This window comes from Barbatula barbatula, assembly GCF_947034865.1.
Source record: "Barbatula barbatula genome assembly, chromosome: 11".
In the NCBI taxonomy this organism is placed as follows: Eukaryota; Metazoa; Chordata; class Actinopteri; order Cypriniformes; family Nemacheilidae; genus Barbatula; species Barbatula barbatula.
Window position 1 is genome coordinate 10,718,837 of NC_136774.1, and position 23,384 is coordinate 10,742,220.

A 23,384-nucleotide genomic window follows, 5' to 3' on the forward strand; every position below is an offset into this window, starting at 1 on the left:
ATGACAGAGAAGATTTCACGATAACGCATAGCCAGAGTTAAGGAAGTGTGCGTGTAAACTTTTCATCTACCGCTATATCATTTAAAGCCATTTGGAAAATTGATGATTTTTACTATAGTAACTAGAAAGTATTTCTGCTGAAATAAAAACAATAGAAACCTGCCCAAAATACAACAGAAAATGTCAATGGTACGATGGGAATTGAATTGCATGGATACTTGTTGTCCAAAACACACTACAACGAGGAATTAAATATTTTTATTCTAGTTCCCAATTTCATTGTTTTTAAAAATCAAATGCACACATTTTAATAAAAGCGTCTGCCACATGCACAAATCATGTCACGTTAATATAAAAAAGAAATGTATTTGGGTGTATAATGTGGACCTTGACCGGCGATTGACATAAAATCACGCTAACTTGTAGTCACGCCCTCCTCACGCAGTCAACCAATCAGCGCCGACTAGTACTGCCCGGTTGTTCCTGGAACGTCATCAGGAATCCGGTTACCGTAGATTACGTGTAAAATTAGTTAGCCACAAGCTAGCCCGACAGAAAGAGCACACTCACATGTAACGATATTTAAGATATTCCAGAAGAAACGTCAACGATAAACTTGAATTCCCAATGCTTTGAAAAACAGCTCGGTCAACGTCTATGGAGTTGTCGCGGTAGGTTCTTGTTTGTCTGCTTCGTTGGAGTAGTTAGGGAGATGCACGAAAGCTAACATTAGCTAGCTGTGTTTATAAACTGCTTCTCGTTTTTTATCCACAGTGTGAGAGAAATGTTTTGTGATGGATTCATTGTTTTAGCATCAAGCTTACATGTCGTGGTTAGCTTACTGCAGTGTAGCATGTCAAGCAATGTAAACATTGATTGAAACATCAGGATGTGGGTTTACCAGCTGGTTTGTGAATTTGATTTTACTTTTCTTAATAATAAGCTATATATGCTAAAGGCATATGCTGATCATTCATATACCTGTAATACTATTTTGATATGTGTTTATATGGCACAGTATAATACAAAAATACTTTATTCATGTGGAAACAAGACTAGGATAATAAACTCGCCAGATATCTTGATATAAGTTTGTGTCAGTGACTCTTTTTTTTTGAGGAAGAGTGAAATTACTTGCAGCTTGCTAGTACTGATCTCTATTCAGTTCTGAATATTTGTTCAACACAGTCTTGTGTTCAAAACAACTGAAATCAAACGAAGTCTTTTCAGTCCCTCATGATGTTGTGATTGATCCTCTGTAGAATCAAGGCAGCATGCAGTGACACCCCAGGGTGTTCTTCATATCCGGTGGACACAATCCATTAAACATTATGAAGACCTTAAAGCTCCTCGTGATACTGGAGACAATTGGATAGACGGTCATTACTTCAAACACACATACGTAAGCTGTACACTTCAGAGATGTTTGCAAAGTTGAAGAAGAAGCTGGCAGAGGAAGCAGCCGCTGCCCCTCGTGCCGGCCGCATCCCTCGCTCCATGAGCAAAGAATCCATCACTTCAGTGGGAGCAGATTCCGGGGATGATTTTGTGAGTACACCACTTGATTTCCGTCTCCATCTATATTTCCAAGTCTAACATTGTAATAGACTTGCATTGCTTTGATGATTTAATATCTGTAGCAGGTGTATGTTCCACAGAGAGTAATAATTCTTCTTTTTGGGAGATCAGAATGGCCTGTCGATATTATAAGATATATATATATATGGGTTGTGATTGTTGTATTTGTGTCTTTCATTCACAGTTTTTATCTGTATCGGTGCTTTTTGCAGTGCTTGAGGTTGCAAATGTTATTTTTCATAAAACTAAAAATTTAATAATTGATGTTATCACAGTATTGAGAAGTATATTAATATTCCGTAGTTATTGGCTTATTGCCGTAACCATTTTGGAGAAAGTGACCGTGTAGTATTTAAGTGTGTTTGCATAGTAACCTACGGTAGTAGAACAAATGTATTACTAGAGGGCTTCTTGGGAAACAAGTGGAATGTAAATCCAGTGTTAATATCACTTACTTGGACAAACCAGTGGAACCTGAAACACCCACACAGGGTTAGTTTCAGGTTGTCCTCGGATGTGAATAATTTAAGTCACAGAAGGCCAAACAAGGGCTTAATGGAAGACTTTGATATATCAGTTACAGGTCTAAATCAAAGCTATATTTAAATGTATGTTTTTCCTGTTAAATCGTTTGCTGCTTCTGTTCTATTTGTATTATATATAAGATATTTTTCCACGTTATTCTTTATATCGATCTGGATTTGTAATATGATTATGATGAGTGTGTGTTCATCTGTACACTTCACTCTCAGGCATCCGACGGCAGCAGCTCCAGAGATGAATTCTCATCTCAGATCCAGCGCAGGAACGATCATATACGAAAGCTGGAGGCCAAACTCTCAGGTATCACACACACAATACAATAAAATGGCCTTGTGCGGTACACAACGAAAGAGAAATGAAGAAAGGACTTTACTAAAGCAATGAAATAGGTACAGGCTTCAATGAGTGTATTCATCTTACCTGCCACAGTCTGCATTCAGCCATCTCTTGGCTTTATACATTTTACATCTGTGCACATGTATAAAGCATACAGCATTGGACAAATTTGCCACTTTTTAGCACAAAGCATGTCAGAAATGAATGCAAATTACACTTTTTTTTAGCATCTGGAAATTCAGTATAAATAATAGATATCTCAACCAGCAATGCTATGCGGTTTACACAGCCTCATCTAGAAAACTCCTTTAACCATAAGAGAACAGAACTCGATGATTATTAGAGATTATAGATTAGGTCAAAGGTCACTTCAGTCAAGTCTGGTTTTCTCATCTCAGAAAATCATTCTGTTTTTCCCTCCATTTATTTATCTTCTCAATCATGTTTATCCCTTTGTTTTCTCCCCCTCCTTGTTTTTGTCCCTCCTCCCGCCGTATCCCATCCTCTGCCTTGCTCCGGTCGTGTGTGTATGTTGGTATCCCATTCCCAACCCTAGACTACGCTGAGCAGCTTCGGCTAATGCAGAAGACCAAGGAGAAGCTTGAGATTGCATTAGAGAAGTATCAGGATTGTACGTACTGTTCTTTTCCTCCCATTTTCACCTGTTTTTAGCTTTCTGCCCTCCACTGTTTCTCATTTGTTTGTCCGATGCTTTAACATTAAAAACACAAACACCTAATGTTTGTGTATTAGTGATGAGCTTAAAAATGCTCTCAAGGTTGGTTTCTGATTAGGAAAAAAGGTGTTGTTTGTGCTTTAATGTTAGAATGAATTATCATTTCCCCTTAAAGGGATGATGCAATTTGCAAGCTCTGTTATTGGTGACTTAAGCCTGTATCATACTTATTTTTTTACGTGTCCGTCCGAAAGCACAGCCTTGCAAAGTATACTGCTTTTGACTCATACGTGTACACAAGGGATTTGATGTATGCGCATTACACATATTGCAATACATCTCCTGGCCTACAGGGGTCAGGTTTTCTTATTCCTTGAATTGATGCTCCCAGGACACGGTTGCCACCTGGTGGTTACTGCAGAAATGGAATGCGCATGCGCGACCTGTGCTTACTTTGTACGCGAGGTAACCAAATTCCGGCGCTGCATGTACAGTATGCGAATTTCTTTACAGCATTCTGCATTTGCATACATGTTTTGTTTAGGTTTGTGATGTACACAAAGGCAAATTCTCAGAAGACACTTTCACAATCCTATTACACACATTCTGTTAAAATATACACAACCAATATTGAGAGCTGGGATTTACTATAGATTCATGTACTAACAATCAGCCTTACAGCTCTCCAACCATAGAAACCTAAAAATTTAGCAATAATTTCACCACTTTTAACTTCCGGCTTCTTCGGAGCACACGTGAAGATATTTAGGTGACATCTGAGAGATTTACAGACCTCCTCGTAGACATCATGGAGTCAGTCTAAAGACATGGTTTAATTGGTCGATCCGCACAAAGTGGCTCAGTTGAGTTTAATGGAAGTGACGAGAATGCTTTATGTGTGACAAACAAACCAAAATACTGATTTAATCGATATATTCTGCTCTGTCTTGTCAGTGTATGGCTCCCATTCACGAGAGCACTTTGTCGTCGTCTTGAACGAGACCTCTTTGACGCATGCATATTTTGGGGCCTGCCCCATTGGACGCTGGCGCTCTGACTCGCATGCATCCAAGTGCTCTCGTTCAAGAAGACGAAGTGCTATCGTGAACGCACGCCATACACTGACAATACAGAAGAGAATATAGAAGTCGGTATTTTGGTTTGTTTTTCGCACATAAAGCATTCTCGTCACTTCAAAAAAATTAAGCCAAGATATCTTAACATTTTTTACGTCATGTGGGTGAGTAAAAATCAAACTAAGTTGATTTTTGGGTGAACGTCCCCTTTAAGATGACTCATTTTGTTAAATAAATAAAAATTCAGTTATCATTTACTCATCCTCAAGTTGTTCTATACATATTTAAATGTCAACGGTGACCCAAAGCTGTTTGTGGATGCATTACTGATATCATCTGATAAGTATTTGTCTAAGTCTACTCTTTGTTCTAACACTTCTCCAACTGCTTTGTGTCCAGCTGTTTTAGGAATTAGGAGTTTAGGGATATTGTGGGTTACTTTGAAACATTTATATGTAGTGCTTTAGCTAAATTACAAACTTTTAATATCAAAACATGTAAATAATCCTGATGATTCGCCTAAATTATTCTGAAAGCTATTATAGAGGTGTTAAAGGAATACTTCACCCAAAAATGGGTGTTCAAAAATGTGGTCATCCGAGCAAAGTAATCACACTTGAGAATGAGTAAATTATGACATAATTAAATTTTTTGGTGAACTATCCCTTTAAGTGTGAACACATTGGCTGACTTTTACACACTGAGGGTGTTCAAATAAATGTGTATAGCAATGGACAGTACACTATGGGTGTAATCTACACACATCAGGCTGAATATAACTTGGAAGGTGTCTTTAAGGGACAAATAAGAGCTGTAACTGTGATGAATTGAAACACATTCTTCTCTTTGCTCAGCATCCATGCGGAAACTTCAGGACCAGAATGAAGTTTTCCAGTCTAACAGAGCCAAGATGGCAGAGGGCATGGCATTAGCATTAGAGAAGAAAGACCAGGAGTGGATTGAAAAGACCTCTTTATTGGAGCAGGTAAAAATGGTGGCTAAAGATTTAAGCTTGTATATTAAAGGTTGTAGGTTCAGTCCTCACAGGGGCTGGTCTGAGAGTCAGTGTTAGTTCACCCAAAAATGTAATTTCTGTCATCATTTTCTTAGCCTCTTGTCTTTTCAAACCTGTTTGACTTTCTTTCTTCCGCAGAACACAAAGGAAGATATTTTGAAGAAAGTTGGTAACCGAACAGCACTGGCCCCCATTCACTTCCAATGCAAGTGAATGGGGGCCGGTTAACAACATTCTTCAAAATATCTTCTTTTGTGACCTACAGAAGAGAATCATACAGGGTTGATATGACAAGAGGGTGAGTACATGATGACATATGTTTTTTGGGGAACCATCACTTTAACTAGCTTTAGGGGAAAAACATTTTTTAAATCCTTGCAATGCAGTTTGGAACCCAAACTGATTTAGTTCGCCTCTTTAACAGGAAAAGGTGTCGTTGGCTGCTCGACTTGAAGAAATGACAGAGCAGAGCATAAGTCTGTTCCAAAAGAGAGATGACCTGGATGAGCTGGAGGTCTTTCAGCAGCAGGAACTGGCTAAAGTCAAACACATGGTCAGCACAGTGAACCTTAAAGGAACCGTACACCCCAATATTAAAATAATGTTGTTTTCTTGCCCTCAAGCCATGCCTAACCTGTAATGTTCTTTCAGTTGCTGAGAAGAGAAGAACAGCTGAGTCACAGAGAAAAAGAGCTGAAATTGAGAGGAGAGGAGCTGAACACAGCCACACTGAGACTGACTCAAACCCAAGACAAACTCTATGAGCTGGGAGAAGAACACGAGGAGACCTGTCAGCTCAACTCTCAGCTGCAAGCACAAAGGTAACAGCACCTACACTACTTCAACAGGATGAGATCAGGTGATCTTGATATCAAGAAATCCATTCTTCATTTAAATGTTGTGAACCATGTTGTTAGAGAATATAAAACAGACACCGAAACAGATGTTTCCATTGACATTTTTTTTGGATGCTGTTGAGCCCAACAGGAAGTACTTTTGACTTATACCTCAAATTGAAAAAGCAAACAAAAAAAGCTTTAAATCGCAGTTTGCAATACAATTTCGTTTTATTAGGATTTGCGGCTTTTTTGTTAATTTTAATTCTTTAATATTACACTGTATAATATGTAAAACTATTATATTTTAAACATTTTGTTGCCACTTAAAAGCAGTGAGTGGTTGACTGTGTGTTTTTCTAGTCATACATTTTTGTTGTGTTTAATTCCTTTTTCTTTTCCTCGGCTTGTGCTTATATTATTTTTTACTATTATTTAGTTTATTAGTTATATTGTCATTTCATTCTATATAGTTGTTCTAGTGTTGATTAGTAATATGTTGGATGTTGTATTTGTACTGTCTTCACAAGCAGAAATACATTTTCAGTGGTCCCATTCTCTAGGTTCATAATAACATCACGAGACAATGTTGTGAACCAGCAATTTTCCACTGTCTGTGTTGGTTTAACAACACCCGCTGAATGTCAGACATAGTAGGAACGAGCATCGAAACGCAACTATGATTTTCTCCATAATAAACCTTTTTTTCTGTCATTAGGAGAGAGAGAGAGAGAGAGAGAGAGAGAGAGAGAGAGTCCTGCAGAGTCATCTGTTTTTAAAATCCAAAATACTTAAAAACAAATAAATCAGCCTATGAACCTATGTACTATTTTAACAATTCCCTAGCACAATAGAAAACTTTATGGGTTTAAGGTTTATAATGGAAGTTGTATTTGTTTTAATGGAAACTATAATAGTGTAGGTCTACACTGGTAAGGAATTTTGTAATGGTTTTTGTGGAAAAAATGAATTTCTGTAATGGTTTTTGTTTTATTTCAGCAGGGTAACTATACCCACTACTGTGCTGCACTCTACTGAAGCTTGATTTATAAAAATCAATCGCAATGTCTGTCAAAAAAATCATATTTTTCCCATCACTATAACCCACTACGGTATCATTTTGGATCAATAACAAGATGGTATAATCTATCATTACAGCAGGAACATTTTTGCCCATTTCTCTTCTCGCTGTGTGTGTCTCAGGGATGAGTTGCTGAGCGAGAAAGAAGAGGCAAAGAAGATGATTGTAGATCTGGAGAAGAGAGAGAAAGAGTTACAGCTGCTGATCCAGCAGGTCTCAGAGGATTTCCAGAAGGTGAGAGTTTTACAATTCTGCTTTACTTATGGGGAATGACGTGGTATTTTTACAAGAACCCATCAATCACAGATCCAGCAATAGTGCGGTATTATACAATTTTGATGAAAGAAAAAGTAAAATGAGTGGTATCTAAGAGGTCTTGTGTAGGAAGTGTGTATTTATTTGGAGGATCTATTGACAGAAATGCAATATAATGTACATAACTATGTCTTCAGAGGTGTATAAAAACCTTACATAATGAAGCGTTATAATTTTTATTATCCTTGTATGAGCTATTTATATTATATATTTTCCCTTACATGGAATTCATCATGTTGTTTCTATAGACAAACTGCTCTACAGTGTGTTTTGTCAATACGTTATCGGCAAAGAAGTGACACGTTGGTTGCAGTTCGCAACCTCACCACTAGATGCCGCTATATTTCATATACCGGATCTTCTAGTCCTGAAAAGTAATGCAGTCTTCTCAAATCTACTAAATGATCTTAAATATTTAAAGGTCCAGTCACCAATATCAGCGGCAAGGTTGCGAATTGCAACCAACAGCTCATTTCATCCTTCCTCTCCCTTTCGAAACAATACGACGGCTGACAAAACATGTTGAATTGCATGTAAGGGGACCAGTGTATGTAGATAGAAAAAGCTCATTCTAAGGTAATAAAAACATAGTGCTTCATTGTGTAAACTCTTTATAAACCTCTGAAGACGTAGTTATGTATATAATATTGCATTTCTATCAATAGATCATCCCAAAAATTACACACTGTACCTTTAATAGTCAAGCCACTGCTTTAGAAACATTGCACACAAACTACCGTTACAAAATAAGTCTAATAGAGAATTTGAATCTGCGTCACGCCGTGTTTAATGTTGCGCCATCTTGGGAAGATCTTTGCCAGTGCGTTCAATACAGTGTTTTGTTTTTCTTGTTTGATTCGGAAATATAACTTTGGTTATATAACTATTAGTGATGACATATTTTACATCAGAATTGCTGATGTCAGTGATACATACATAAACCTTTTTAGCTGATTTTAATATTTTGCATGTTTTGTTTTCAGGCACAAAGTGACGTAAAATCACTGGAGAAGTCAATGGAGCATCTCCAATCTGAACATCATAAACTGAAGCTACAACATGAGCAGCACAAGAACAAGGTCTGATCATGTGACTATGACCTCACTGCTGTGTTGATGCTATTTGTACTCTTAACTGACTTGTATTCTGACTGAGTATACTGTAAAGTAATCAGTATTGATGTCACTCCTTCAAATGTAAAGAATCCTTAACATAAACCAATTTGTATCAAAGATGCGTTCTATATTTAGCAGTATTTAAGCAATATTTCTATTTTATTTCTCTTTTAAATTCATTTAATTTCATTCCTACATGATGTACTCTGATTGGTTAGGCCGCAGTGATGGAGGAGGAGCGAGAGCGTGTTTTGGCTGATCTGCAGGAGAAGTCTTCGTCTTTAGATAGGAGACTGGAAGCAAACTTTTCTCAGGATGAACACCTACAGGAACTGCTTAAAGAGGTCTGGAAACACACATGCGCACACGTGTAAACAGACATCACGTTTCTGTTGACGGTTATCTGATATTTGTATATGTGTGTGCAGAAGTCATCATTAGATCAGAGGTTAGAAGAGACCAGAGGAGAACTTCTGCTGGAGAAAACCAATCACAGTACAGCAGTCAGCTCACTGGAGGATCAGGTAACACCCAAACCTAGAACCTTACCCCTTGTACACACATCACTGCACAGTGCTATACACCAAGAAGTAAACAGCACGGGTCCAGAAGCACTTCCCGTTTTATGTTTTTGACACTAAATAAACAGAGAAACTAACAGAACATTTAAAACCGCCGCTTTTATCCAAAGCAACTTGCATTGCATTATAACCCCTGAACTACAGGAAACACTGCTTATGCTTAACCACTGCGCTACAAGAAAGCTTATTAAGAAAAGCATCTTATATAATAACATATTGAAACAGGAATTGCTTTAAGACCAGTGTTGTTTCAAAATGGTTTATGGCTTTCTGAACTGTTCTGAATTCTACTGTAAGTACAGTGATAGATGTCCCGTTTTCTCTTTGCTTCCAGATCTCTCGGCTGAACGCTAACATCACAGATCTCCAGACTCTGCTGAAGCACAAAGATGATTCGTCCAAGGCTTACAGAGAGAGAACAGACGCACAGGTAAGAGCACCGTGATCATCCAGTTGAACCAAACATCACATGGTGTTGCTTCATAAACTTGAATAACACGATTTGTGTGTGCTGTCAGATATCAGATCTGGAGCAAAGACTGGTTCAAGCCTCTGAGACGATAAACAGTTGGGAACAGAAGCTTGCAGACAATGAATCACACACAGGAAAACTGGTACGTGATGTCAACTAAAATCTGATCACACCTTTACATGGACAGAATTTAAGCCTGGTTTTGGAATCAATTCTTCTACTTGGATCATTTTCTTATTAGATTAGGTTTTTTTTAAATGGCTTGTAATGCAATTCCGAGGTTGCAATACAAAGTTAGCTTCATTGTTATCTTTAAAATCCATTAAACTTTGGCTTAGTGTTGACCTCTGACTTTCGTACTGCAGCAGGCGGATTGGGCAGAAGAGAGAGAGAGACTCCAGCAGCAGGTGTCCACACAGAGACAGAGAGGTCTGGAGAAAACAGCCAAGCTAGAGGAAGAACTTCTTGAACTGCAGATAAGGAGAGAAGAAGAGATCAACACTCATCGGGACAGTGTGGTGTGTAAAACCTTACTAGCGTGATTTACTTATGCTAGTTTGTTTGTATCAAACTGTTCTGTCCATGTGCAACATTTTTATCAGTGGGTCAAGGTCTAGTCGAGGGGACCAATACCTATAGCTTTTCATTATAATACTCATAATAAACAAACAACCAGGGACCAGCAAAATATTCATGAATGTGGCTTTGAATATATTTTTGTGATTTGTGAAAACAAATCAGTCCAGAGGAGAACACAAAAGAAGATATTTTGAAGAATGTTAAGTGCACCCCACTTGCATTGGTTTTGTATCTATACAATAGAAGTGAATGGGGGCCATTGCTGTTCGTTTACAGACTTTCTTCAAAATATCTTCTTTAGTGTTCTGAAGAATAAAGTCTTTAAAGTTTGACATGCCATGAGGGTGAGTAAATGATGACAGAATTGACATTTTTGCGTGAACTATCACTTTAAGAACATGATTATTGTTAAATGCAGTGAAGTGATGAGGTCATTTAGTATGGAGGACGAAACCTGCAAAAACAACAAATACATATTTTAATAGCAATATTTCTGAATATTTGTTTTATATTACAAATAATTGAATATTGGGTGGGATAAACAAATAATGTTAATAAATAACATAAATTAAAAAAATATTTAACAAAATGCTAAACTCATAATAAGCATTTACCCTTAATCGTTTATTTCTTTTCCTTAGCTTAACAGGCTAATGAGAGGATGTTGATAATGCATCAGTAGGCGGGTCTTCTGCATTTTACTGAGAATGAGCAGTAACTAGGGTACAATGAATGCATTTGCTTTTGTTTAGAGTAAATGTCCCAATGTTTACACAAATTAGATCAGTTAACAGCTACGTTTGACATGGCTTTAGATCCAGTTGTAGTCAGAAAAGAACAGTAGCTAGAACAGGTTGCTCCACTCATAAGACATGCAGGCGTCATGTGTTTCTCGGCGTCCGTCTGTCTGGATATGTTGTAAGCTTGTCTGTTTATATCGCCCTGAAGTGTATTCAGAACATTTTATGCTTGGACTTCAGAAGACGGGCAACATCTAGTCTGAAGTTAATGGGCATGCGCAGGCTAGACCTGCCCACCGATGCATGAACGACGTCCTCTCGTTAACATTTATATGGAACCACATAAAGAACTAAATGAACGATTGAGGGAAACATTTTTACTTTGGGTTTAGCGTCTCACACATTTCATCATTTGTTTACGTATTTTAGCAGCAATATGTGTATTTATACATACATTTATGTATTTATGCATTTATTTAGAGTTTTGCAGGTTTCGTCCTCCATCATTTAGAGATGCACACACAACAGTTTCAGCACATTTAAATCTTTTCTTAAAAGTTGCATCTCTAAATTGATCCCATTTAAAATGCTACAATAAAAAATAAAACAAACTGGATAAATAAGCTAAACTAGTCGACTTCAGCATTCCGACTCATACCCCCCTTTGTTTCTGTCTCTTTCTTAAGCGGTTACTAGAGGAAGAGAAAGTGTCGCTGGTGAAGAGCAAAGCTGAGGTTGACAGCACTGTGGAGAGACTGACCGCAGAACTGGAAGAGTCCAGAGTAAGAATTACATCCTTGGCATTGACTTGGCATTGAGGACAATAGGAGCACATTTACTTTGAGTTACACAGTATTGCCAACATACTGTATCTGTGTGCATCACAGGCAGAGATGAGCAGCAGACAGACAGTGAGCGTTGAAATTGCCAAAGCTCTGGAGGATGCACGAAAACAGAGGGAGGAACTACAGCAACAGGTTACTTGTTTATATATATTACTTATTCATATGGTCTTCTTCATGTGATAGGAAGTGTATTGTATAAATGTAATAACCCGTAACTTTATATTGTTTATCGATGGTTTCTGACAGGTCAGTAAATTGACAGAGTGCCTCGAGAAGGCAGAGCAGGAAGTGAGTCAGCTCTCTAAAACATTAGGGGTAAAGGAGGAGGAGCTAAGTGCCCTTAAGGAAGGTAATAATAACAAACCGCGTATGTTCTATAGACGGTTTTCTTTGGACACACGCAACTCCACTCTGTGTTTGGTTATAAAAATTATTTTATATAAAATGTATACTAATATTGATTCATATATGTTATTGCAAATGAGTTGTGATAAATGTAGTAAAATTAAACGATTCAAGTTATTGATTCTTTGCGGAGGTCTACCAGAAGTTGTGTTTGGGCCACATAACGTTTGTTTACGTTGTTGCCGCTGAAGCCATCTATAAAGATCAGATTTTATATCATGATAAACACACCCATGCACTGTCAAAAAAAAACAGTTAATAAAAGGGTAATATTCCCCCAGCGGTGTCACAGCGTCAAAAAAATATTTAGTGATTTTACACACAACTTGTAAATGTAGTTTCATTTTTTCATTTGACAATCTTTTAACTGTGTTAAAATAAAGTTTTTTTTCTTAAATGCACCCCCTCAAAACCCAACACAGGTTCTGCTGACATAAAAGTTTCCCCAAAAGATTCTTGGTGCATGTACCCTTTGTGAATTAATTTATTGTAGACTACATGTCACAAACAACCAGTCCTTCATGATACTGAATTTGATGATAGTACTGAAAGCACACAGAACGGTTCTTGTTTCCTGTACAGTCGCATTTGAATGAAAGTAAAAACTTTTATTCTCGTTTGTGTTAGAATTGCAGGCGGCCCGTAGCAGTCTGTCCTCTCTGCAGGCTGAGTGCGAGTCTCGTCGTCTGGAGGCTGAAGAGAAAGAGCGATACCTCAACTCTCAGCTGACATCACTACAGCAAGAAGTCCTTGCGAAATCACAACAGCTCACATCTTACCAATCACGGGTTAGTGTGTGTGTGTGTGTGTGTGTGTGATCGCCACATGTCTGACCTGCCGGTCATCCTGATTGATAGTGTTGAATCAATGTGATGTCTGTACTACACTTGCTCATTTAGATCAAATAAGACATGTATGTTCATGTGAATGTGTGACAGGTGTCTGATCTGGAGGATGAAGTGTCGAGATTAACAGCAGAGTTGCATGCAGACGAGTGTGACGGTGAACAGAACGGGGCGGTTACTGCGAATGATCTCGATGAGCTTCAGAAGGTCAACAAAGACCTGGAGCAACAGCTTGCTGAGAAGAACAAGGTGAGAGAGATTTGTTGGTGTGTCAAAATTACGAATATACAATTCATTATGCAATTAATGTGTAACAAATATGTCATTATTGTATTAAGGAGGTTTTATGTATTATGGGAACTTTAAAGATGTGATATTAATATTGTTTCACATTTGTGACCCTGTATCACAAAACCAGTCTTACGTAACACGGATACAATTTTAGTAAAAGCCAAAAATACATTGTTTGGGTCAATATTATCAATTTTATTTTATATTTAAATCATTAGGATATTAAGTAAAGATCATGTTCCATTAAGATATTTTGTACATTTCCTACCGTAAATATATAAAACTTTTATTTTTGTGAGTGGACAGCCTGCTACAGCGCCTCTGATTAACAACTTCAAAGGCATTTTTCTCAATATTTTGTTTTATTCCAGAGTTTTAAACGGTTGTATCTCTGCCAGATATTGTCATATCCTAACAAACCACACATCAATAGATCATTTAACTTTTCCGCTTTCAGATTATGTAAAAATCTAAATTTCAGAAAATTGACGATAAGGTTTTATTGTCCATGGTCACATATTTTCTTGTATTAAAATGTTCATATTAGAAATGTTTTTATGACTTTAACCAAAATTGTATAATAGATTATAATCTCTTTCATAGCCTCTTTAATTGTCTGACATAAGCATGACTGCTTCAAATATTTGGACAGAAGCACGTTTTTTGTTATTTTAGCTGTGCATCGAAATGTATTGGAGGTACAGTTTTATAATGTATATTGTCTTAAAGCGGAGTGTTTATTTTTCTCAGAATATACCGTATTGTTTATATGTCCGCTCTTAATGTTCCTGGCATCTTTCTGATAGATTTGTTGTGTTTATGAAATCTAACTACGGTCTGTTTCACTTCTCTGAACCCCATGATGTGGGTTTACAGCAACACATAGATTTACATAGAATCAATCATATATGAAGAAATTGTTTAAGGAACAGCGCATACCTTTGAATAAAACAGCTTTTGATTAAACTGTCCCAATTACTTTTGGTGCCTTGAAAAACGGGGAGCTTCGTATTAAAGAGCTGTAATTCCTAAAGCCTTCAGCTAATCTGGATGTGAATACACTATACAAATAAATAAATCTGAAAGTGTGCACTTTTAGACAATATCCATTATAAAACCGTAACTGTACCTCGAATACATTTTGATACAGAGCTAAAATAACAAAATATGTGCTTCTGTCCAACTGTATGTTATGTTATCAAGAAAACATTTTTATAATCAAGTTAAGTCACATTAGACTACATATTTGTGTTTTCTTTTCAGACAATAAAACAGCTACAGCAGAGACTTGTAGAATTTAGGAGGACTTTACAGAAAGAGCTGGTGCGTTTCTATTTACAACTTTATAAAACTTTCAAGAACATGTGATCTGTTTGTGTCAGCGGCAATAAACATTCCCCTTTTTATGAATTAGAAACTAAGACCAGACGCTGATGCAGAGACGAAAGAGGCGAGGCAGGACAGATCTGCCATCTCAGAAACGTCTGCTCCTCCTCAGATCCCAGGCCTGCCGCCCATCTCCTCCAACACCACAGTCACCAACAGCTCAGACCTCAATGACACACGGGAGATCAACTTTGAGTATCTCAAACACGTGGTGCTGAAGTTCATGTCGTCCAGAGAAGCTGAGGTAAACGCCTGTGCCTAATGCACCTTTAAATTAAATCCGACGATTCTCGCATCACGCACGGCTTTCTAAACAATAATGTTCTCTGTTGAACTCCTGGCTGTAGAAAATTCATTTAGCTTAAATGATTAGTCCCATGTGTTTACCTCTCTCGCTCATCGCTTTAATCCTCCCTGCAGGCCTTCCAGCTCATCAGAGCCATCTCTGTTCTCCTGCATTTCACAAAGGAGGAAGAAGACATGCTGAAACAAACACTGGAGTATAAGGTGTGTTTGAGAAACACTAATATAGTACATTATGCATTATAACTGTATGATAAATGTATGACGGAGGGCTACAGTATATCCAGAAAGGTCATCAGGCGGTGTTTTCCTCCACTCCCGTGAGCTAACTAGGCCACTCTGTTGAAGCCGATGACAATGTGGGTCATGATATCTGGATCACTTTTCTGAATCAAACTATTAGCACTCGGTGTCATGGTCAGGAATAGCATCCGGCAGATATTTATAGCGCCAGCTCTCGAGCAGGGGAAATCACAGCACTGTGCTAGATTCAATACCTCGTAAAAAAACAAGTGGTCATTTTTCATGGGAAGGTTGATGTTTGCTTGGAATTGCGTATGTGTGGAAAATACACGCACCGTTTGACTTCAATATTCCGTTGTTGATGTTATTGTTATAGATGTCCTGGTTTGGTTCCAAGCCCTCACCCAAAGGCATCATACGACCGTCCGTCTCAGGAACTTCAAGCTGGAGCTGAGACAGACAGACAAGGAACCAGTGGATCTCTGAAGGGAACTCATGCTGACACGATGGTTTAGATCTCTGCCTCGACGGTTTCAATATAGCTGAAATTCTCTTTAGAAAAACATCTGTCCAGACATTTAGTAGGAACTGCAACCAAAATACTTTATGGATAATTTTTGTGAAGGGGAAGCTTAATCCTTTTAAAATGATGGTTAAAGGATGTTTAAGGATCATCTGTGTCACTCATGTACAGAGTGGACAAAAGAATCAGAAATCACGTTTATGTGGGCCGATGACAAGATCTGCTTTCAAAACAACTACCGCTGTTATTTTCAACTTTTTCAGCCGGAGGTCTTAACACAAATTAGTTTTAAAGTTTTTCACTTTTTTGATCTGACGTCATAGTTGGGTAAATCAACAAAAATGTGCTGCTTCACTCCATTGGTGCACATATCCAGACAACGATAATTCTGCCCCTTTCTTTCCAGTGCTTTGTTTCAGAGAGATGTTATGAGATCCACTTGACTGATTTTGAAGCATCTTTAATCTGCCTTGTTTGTGTAAATGAAAACGACTTACATTCCAATCAAGTATTTATATATGAATACCTGTATATAAGTGATGAGATTATAAATCAGTGGCGATTTAATTTATTTTACTTTTGCCATTTTCTGTTCATCATGCATTGGATTTAAAAACTCATGAGTTTACCAGTGACGTGCGTGAGAGAGATTCACTTTGGACTTGAGACTGTAATATTGAGGCATTGACTGGAAAAACAATCTTGCATGCCTTGATTGTACTTCGGTTATGAGTGTATACAACATCATTTCAGTACACGTGAAGCCTTACTATCAATTGCATTTAGGAATGTCTTTTTACCTGTGAAGACCGAAGTGTGGTTTTCGGTCAATGCCAGTGTTTTGCTGACAGAACAATCTTAATTTTGTGTGTTTTAACACTTGAAGAGCGGTGGGGTCAAACGGTTTGAATGACTGCAGCTAGTATTGGAAAAGATATGGATAGAACCTTGAATATCTCACATGTTTTGGGATGCGTTTCATGTTTTAAGAAAAACAAACCCAAAGAAATAGTTTGCTTGCTGTAAATCAACTCTCATTCCCAACTTTTCCCTGTGCTCCTCATGAAACGATACTGATTCAGGAACTTTGTTGTGCTTTATCTATCCCTGGGAACTTTTCCCAAATCCAACTGGTAATTTGTACCATTTGATTTGAATTTCTATTCTGTTGTTTTCAACTTACAATATGCACTTTTGTACAATCCAATTCATGTTTATGATACTGTGACCTTCATAGCGGTATCTCTGACCTCTGGTTTCAGTTAAAAACCACTACATCCTTACTTTCATTTGACTCCCTGGTATGTCAAAAACATCAAACCTTGATAAAAACATCTTTCTCAGTTAATGTCTCTGGATATTTGTGATTTAATCTTGAAATCAGTGCTGATAAAGTGTTAAGATTTAAGGATTTATCTTCATAAAGCCTTGGAAAAAGGAAGAGATAATTTCATTTTATCAGCATTTCTAGATGTATTGTGGCCATTCCAGTCCAGAGTCTGTTGAATTTCAACAAAATCAAACCTCAGGAGTGACAAAGTTACCCAGCAGCAATGTGAAAGACTGACAGCACGACGAGACAACTGATTTTTTAAAAACAAAATCAAGGTTCTCTCATGATGAAAGATTATGAAAGTACATATCTTAAATGGATGGTTCACCTTCAAAATGAAAATTGTGTCATAATTTACTCGCACTCATTTCATCTCAAACCTGCAAGACTCTTCAATGGAAGTCAATGGGACAGACATTCTTCAAAATATCATCTTTTGTGTTAAAAATGACAACAGAGTGAGTAAATGATGACAGAACGTGAGCTATCCCTTTATTGAAATAATGACCTGTCCTGAAGACTGAATTGATAATTATTTATCATTTAGATTTACACCATGTCAAACAATGCCGTCAGAAACAGTCATGAGCAAATAGTCAGAAAACACTCTTTAAATTCTTTATTGCACCAGGCACTTCACAATAACCCCCCAAACCAGCCCCACACTACGAATTTAACCATATATCCACCACCTAAATACTATATATTAAACATCATCCTCTTTCTGTACAATAAGAAAAATGAAAATAGGAACTAAAGAAACTAGAACTACATATCTTGAGTGCCATCTAAGCAAAACAAGCAAATACAATGTTCGTATTTGTCACAGTATTTAATCACTGAATAGCTGCTCAGGGTTCATACAGCAAAGTCTCTCTCTCTTTTCAACAGACTCGATGTCCTTCACTTGCAGTTCGTGAATCGTTTCAACAACCATTCACCTTTATCAGTGGAGAAATTTATCGGGCTTTACGATTTCTTTAAGAACATTCAAGAATCAATAATTTACATTAAATATCATACAATAAATCCACATGGCGTTTGGTGTCTGAGTGAAATAAGCTATCGGCTGTGGCGGTGTGTGGTTTTCTCCAGATAAGGTTTTTGCAGAGGTGAGAAAAGAAGCTGTCCATGTCATTCTTTGAGTTTTTTACACAGACTTTCTTGCAGTAAGCACCCGAATGATGGATCCCAAACCCCCTACGGCCAAAGCCTGTAAAGGCAATAAAAAAACAAATTCAGCAGAGACATCACATTTTCACTTCCTCCTTACTGAACGAAAGCTTGAATGCACATTTAAATTATAATACTCCTGAAGTGAATTGCTGTGAATTACATGAGAAGTCAAATCCTGTCAAACCTTTTCATGCCACTGCAGCAGGATGGCACTGCTGTTGTCTGATGGCTTCTCAAAGCCTCTGTAGATGTACTTCATCAGCAGGTCCACTCCATTCTTGTCCAAAGACTTCACTGCTGGCTCAATATCGCTGCTCTTAAACGCAGTCAGCACTCGTAACACCACGGCTTGGGCGCGCTCCTGACGGATGAAGAGAAGAGAAACTCATCAGGAGAATAGCAGGAATTTTATACACACTTTCCCAGACAGAGCTGAAATCTGATTGGATAAGAGCCACGAAACCAATAAATACGGGGAACATAAATTCTATATTAATAAATTGCTGCAAACTAAAACTAGTTACGGCAGTCCATTACTATAGACTACATGTTAATAACTAATTTACTATTGTTTGTCATTTGTTTACATTATCTTTATAATATTTATCAAGTGTGTGCATTTATAAACATTGACTATCATCATATCCACATGTCTTCTGTTCTCCCGCTTTAGTATTTAACCACAAAGACCGTAAACCGCTTAAAGGGATTGTTCACCCAAAAATAAAGATTCTACCATCATTTCTCACCCTCAAGTTGTCCACGACCTATATGAATGTCTTTGTTCTGATGAACACAAAGATATTTCGAAAAATGTTAGCAACTGACATTTCTGGGGTAGTCAAAAAATTGTTTAAAAGATAAAAACTAAAGTAGTCCCAGAAATCTCAGTTGCTAACATATGTAGTTTTTTGTGTGTTCAACAGAACAAAGAATTTTGTACAGATTCAGAACAATCTGAGGTTGATCAATTCATGACAGAATTTTCATTATAGGGTGCACTGTCCCTTCCCTTAACAACAAGTAAAGCAATATAATGGCACAACTTGGGCTTGTTAACGCAGCAGCAAAAGAATAAAATGCAAAAAATATCCAATAGATATTAATCTAAATATGGAACAGAAGACAATTTACAGAAAAACAGAAACGTAAAGGCGATCGAGACGTGACTGACAGCCTCTCATAACAGCGTGTTCTGGAGAGAATGAGTTAAACGTCTCTTACTTTCACAGCTGGATTCTTGGAGTTGATTGGTGGATTCCTCAAGGCGATGTGAAATGCCATCATCATGTCCCCTGTACATCACTGTTGGTTAAGGAAAGCTGAACAACCAGTCAGTCAGAGAGTACGATGAGCATTCCGTACCCGAATGAAATCTTTCCAAACACGTCCAGTTAATCTTACTCGATTCAGAAACTGATAGAATGATGTTATTAAAAATGCTTTGGGTCGATTTCACGAAGATCTGTAAAGATGTTTTTATAATAAGCCATTTCGGCTTTAAATTCTCCACACCCTTTTTACACAACAATCCTGATTATTATGAAATGATAATCCGCCGAGGAAACGAAACACCAAAAGGTTTTCATAACCTCCTGGCAACCCAAAGCACTAATCGTGAGGAATCGAATGATGTATATTGAACAGCCAGTTAAAGATGAACGTCAAGATATCACAATATCTTTCAAGAAGTGGATTATTTTGACGCCATTACATACATACAAAAATGTGTTCATCATTTACACACCTTCCAGTTCCAAATCTGCATCGATTTCTTTCCTCTGATGAATAAAGAGAGAGATATTTCAGGGTTTTCTCATAACCTAACAGTTCTCGGACACTATAACTGACTACCATAGTAGGAAAACACACTTCTGTTGAACACGATCTTTCAGATATTATGATTGAAGAAACAGCTCTGTGGCACTTTTGACTACCGTTGTCATTTTTTCTACTATGGCAGTCAATGGGGTCCAGGACTGTTTGGTTTCTTTAAAATATCTTTCTCTGCGTTCACCCAAAAAATACATTTGTACAGGTTTGAAACGACTCGTCATTCACGAGCTTCGTTTTTGAACGAACTGTCCCTCGAAGTGTATCGAAAATTCAACACATCGTGTCGACAAACGCATCACATGTCAAAACGCTTGACTTTGCCCTGTCATATCAAGTCACTCAATGTTTACAAAACACAGCGTATTAAAATAAAACACACAAACAGCACATCAGTGGACGTGTTCACGTGTGGTACATTCACAAAACGATCACAGAATATTGAATAAATCTCAAGTTTGATTCTTGGACACGATACGCGCGGAAGCTTCTAGTAAGGGATGCTCGGTGGGTTTTGTGATGACAGCCCGTGTAAATAATGTATAAGCTAGATCTCAACAAGGACAAGTCCTCGCCAATACTGACCCTGATTAGAACTTCAGCAACCACGATTTTTAATGCGCAAAAAAGACGCAAACATACGGCAACAAGCACAGTCGACCCAAGGTATTGTAGTAACTGTGTTCATGCGAAACGTAATGACAGACTCTCTTATTAATTCATTTCCTGTTAGATTACATCACAGGTACACTCCATCACATCTGACAGCATCGGGTCTACACATCACGGAAGGATATTGTCGGATGAGATTGTCCACCTCAGACGCGTCCGGTCCCTGCTGTTCGGCCGCCTCATCCTGATCGTCCACGAATTTATTCTCGTCGTATTCGTCGATGTCGACTCCTCGGAATCGCGAGGAAAGGGTGTTTTTCGCCATCAGGAGGAGCTCCGGCTTCGGTCGATCACGCGGGGTAATCGGACGGATATTCGGATACGCGGCGATCTGACTCGGTCTCCGCTTTCCTCAACGCCGAAACCAAAAGGCACGAACGGCCGTCGGCGGGTTCATGTGTCAGCAGGAAGGTGCGGTCGTTACCTCTTCCACGGCGCGAGCATTTCCACACATTCCTGCAGAGCGGACAAAAATCGCGAGCAGAGCGGAACCGGAATCACACGCGATGGTAACGGTGCATGCGGCGTTTCCGTTTCCTGCGATCTCACGTGTTAGCTTTTTAATAACCGATTGATTACCGGTTAAAATGTGAATTCATACTTTACGTTTAAAGGTGATTTTGCATTTAATTTTACAATTGTAATTTCATGTTTTAGTGCAAATTTATAACATGATCAGAAATGTTTATTTTAAACTTTGCTTATTGGCAACCGGAAATATATATATATATATATATATATATATATATATATATATATATATATATATAATTAATAAAAAAAATGTCCCCTGTTTTTTCATCTGCAACTGTTACATATATTGTTTTAAAGCAGACTATCTATTGCAATCTATTAATCCCTTAAGTTTTAATATTTCAGCTTTAATCGTTATTTTCATGTGTATATGTTGTATCACTCCTGATTTGTATTTGTTTATAAGGTTTAAAAATATACACAGAATGACATTTATCACACGCCAAAAGGCAAACAAATAATGTTTTACACTTAATCTAAATATTTGTACACATTATTGATTTAAAAAGAAAATATTAGTGAAAACCAACGTTAACAACCCTTTCCTCTGACGTAATTCTGAAGAGAGCAGCTGTCGTATTGGTTCAACATATTTTTAATATATTCTCTGGGTAAAATGTGAAATAAATGTAGCATGTGGATGGTTATCCAGCTTTAAATAACGTTTTATCCCAAGCACAGTCATTTCACTGTTTACTAGCGTGTCCCCAAGTGTCCACTAGTGGTCAGCAGATGTTTGCATTAAGCTCTGGGTTTAATCCTGCAGATGGGCCAAATCACTGCTCCATCTTGAACACATTTATTTTATTTGTTTACAAAAATACCTTTGTTCTGTTTTATACTGTTTGACATTACATTGACAGAAAGAACCTCTTTTTCTCGTTTTGCTAATCTTTTCATATTCTTGTTGATTGTTAATGTAATGAATAATTTGATTCAATAAACACCGTGTAAAATCATACAAATAAATGACATCATTTGTAAAGGGAATGTTAATAGACTATAAAAGTCACATTTTCTCTTTTAAAGGGACAATTCACATAATAAAACATTCATACATTTACCCTCATCGTGACTGTTAAAAGTTCACAAAGACATGTGGTTGAGTAAATATATTCTGTATGTTCTAAAACATGGAAGAACAACACAATACATTTAATAAAAAGGAGCATCTGTACAATGTGCACACCAGTTAGAAACTCTCCAATATCCTAAAAAGAGCTAACGCAACATTTTTGCATATACAACAGTATATTTAGGCATGTTATACATTTAACATCTTATTTGTAGTACGTTTTAATTAGATTAAAATGTAAATAAGTAGATATTTAAATGTCAATTATAGCTATTTTAATGGCATTGGGCTTTCTTATACCACAAACAAAACATAAAGAAGTGAATCGCATGCAAATCCATTTGAAGTCTGTGACTGGGAGAGTCTGACCTCGTCTGTTCCCATACCATCCCAGATTTTCATGACATAAATCTAATTACTTCATGTTTGTTTTGCCTATACATGTATGCTTGCTTCTGTTATTTTCAATGCTAATACATCAGCAGTTCTGCCTTGCAGTTAAGCGATGTGTATAAACAGACATTATCAATGCCAAGCTGACATCCTCTCTCCTATTTTGCGAGGGCAATGCAAATATTTACTCAGAGTCTCAACGGGAATGTTGGGAGACGTGGTCTACGAGTCTGTGACTTCTGGGCATTCCAGACAACCCTGCTGCACTAATGAATTTAGTAGATTATGTCTAATGTGCAGCATCGATAAGAGTCTCATGTTCCATGGTACTCTTTGAACATGGCCGGTATTTGAATAATTCATTCAGGTCAACATACTGTATATAGTTGGACAGTTCCATGAAAATGTCAGCCATAAGATGAAAAACAAAGTTTGTACCAAAGGTTTGCACCATGCTGATAGGTCAGATGTCAATATTTGGTGGTTTAAAGGCCCATGCAAAGTCTCTCTTAGTCTTTAAAGCCATTTTTTAAGTATAGTTTGCCATAGTCAGGGAATTGAATTGTCACATCCAGCAGGTTGTG

The 23,384-nt window shown here is 37.5% G+C and overlaps 2 protein-coding genes across 2 annotated transcripts; one reads left to right on the top strand and one right to left on the bottom strand.

The window, feature by feature from the left end:
* Positions 1 to 479: 479 nt before the first annotated feature.
* golga1 (golgin A1) lies at positions 480 to 17,130 on the top strand. Its single transcript, XM_079467924.1, has 23 exons — positions 480 to 671; positions 1,263 to 1,548; positions 2,331 to 2,421; positions 3,014 to 3,088; positions 5,064 to 5,194; positions 5,649 to 5,777; positions 5,876 to 6,045; positions 7,264 to 7,375; positions 8,440 to 8,535; positions 8,790 to 8,915; positions 9,000 to 9,095; positions 9,487 to 9,582; positions 9,671 to 9,766; positions 9,990 to 10,142; positions 11,630 to 11,725; positions 11,831 to 11,920; positions 12,035 to 12,137; positions 12,821 to 12,981; positions 13,132 to 13,287; positions 14,593 to 14,652; positions 14,744 to 14,959; positions 15,136 to 15,222; positions 15,638 to 17,130. Exons 2-23 carry the CDS (start codon positions 1,423 to 1,425, stop codon positions 15,713 to 15,715), a joined length of 2,544 nt encoding a protein of 847 aa, XP_079324050.1. The 5' UTR covers positions 480 to 671; positions 1,263 to 1,422; the 3' UTR covers positions 15,716 to 17,130.
* A 451-nt stretch (positions 17,131 to 17,581) lies between these two features.
* arpc5la (actin related protein 2/3 complex, subunit 5-like, a) lies at positions 17,582 to 21,287 on the bottom strand. The gene is made up of 4 exons (XM_079466925.1): positions 20,923 to 21,287; positions 19,518 to 19,589; positions 18,478 to 18,654; positions 17,582 to 18,330 (listed from the first exon to the last, which is right to left on the bottom strand). Exons 1-4 carry the CDS (start codon positions 21,061 to 21,063, stop codon positions 18,268 to 18,270), a joined length of 453 nt encoding a protein of 150 aa, XP_079323051.1. The 5' UTR covers positions 21,064 to 21,287; the 3' UTR covers positions 17,582 to 18,267.
* Between the last annotated feature and the right edge of the window lie 2,097 nt (positions 21,288 to 23,384).

Excerpts from the sequence above, each read along its gene's own strand:
- golga1 (XM_079467924.1), top strand. The coding sequence starts at position 1,423 with ATGTTTGCAAAGTTGAAGAAGAAGCTGGCAGAGGAAGCAGCCGCTGCC. Across the intron at positions 14,960-15,135 it reads TGTCGTCCAGAGAAGCTGAG|GCCTTCCAGCTCATCAGAGC; the intron begins GTAAACGCCTGT and ends TCCTCCCTGCAG. Across the intron at positions 15,223-15,637 it reads AACAAACACTGGAGTATAAG|ATGTCCTGGTTTGGTTCCAA; the intron begins GTGTGTTTGAGA and ends TTATTGTTATAG.
- arpc5la (XM_079466925.1), bottom strand. The coding sequence starts at position 21,063 with ATGGCGAAAAACACCCTTTCCTCGCGATTCCGAGGAGTCGACATCGAC. Across the intron at positions 19,590-20,922 it reads TGGACAATCTCATCCGACAA|GGGGACATGATGATGGCATT; the intron begins TATCCTTCCGTG and ends CAGTGATGTACA. Across the intron at positions 18,331-18,477 it reads TGCTGCAGTGGCATGAAAAG|GCTTTGGCCGTAGGGGGTTT; the intron begins GTTTGACAGGAT and ends TTGCCTTTACAG.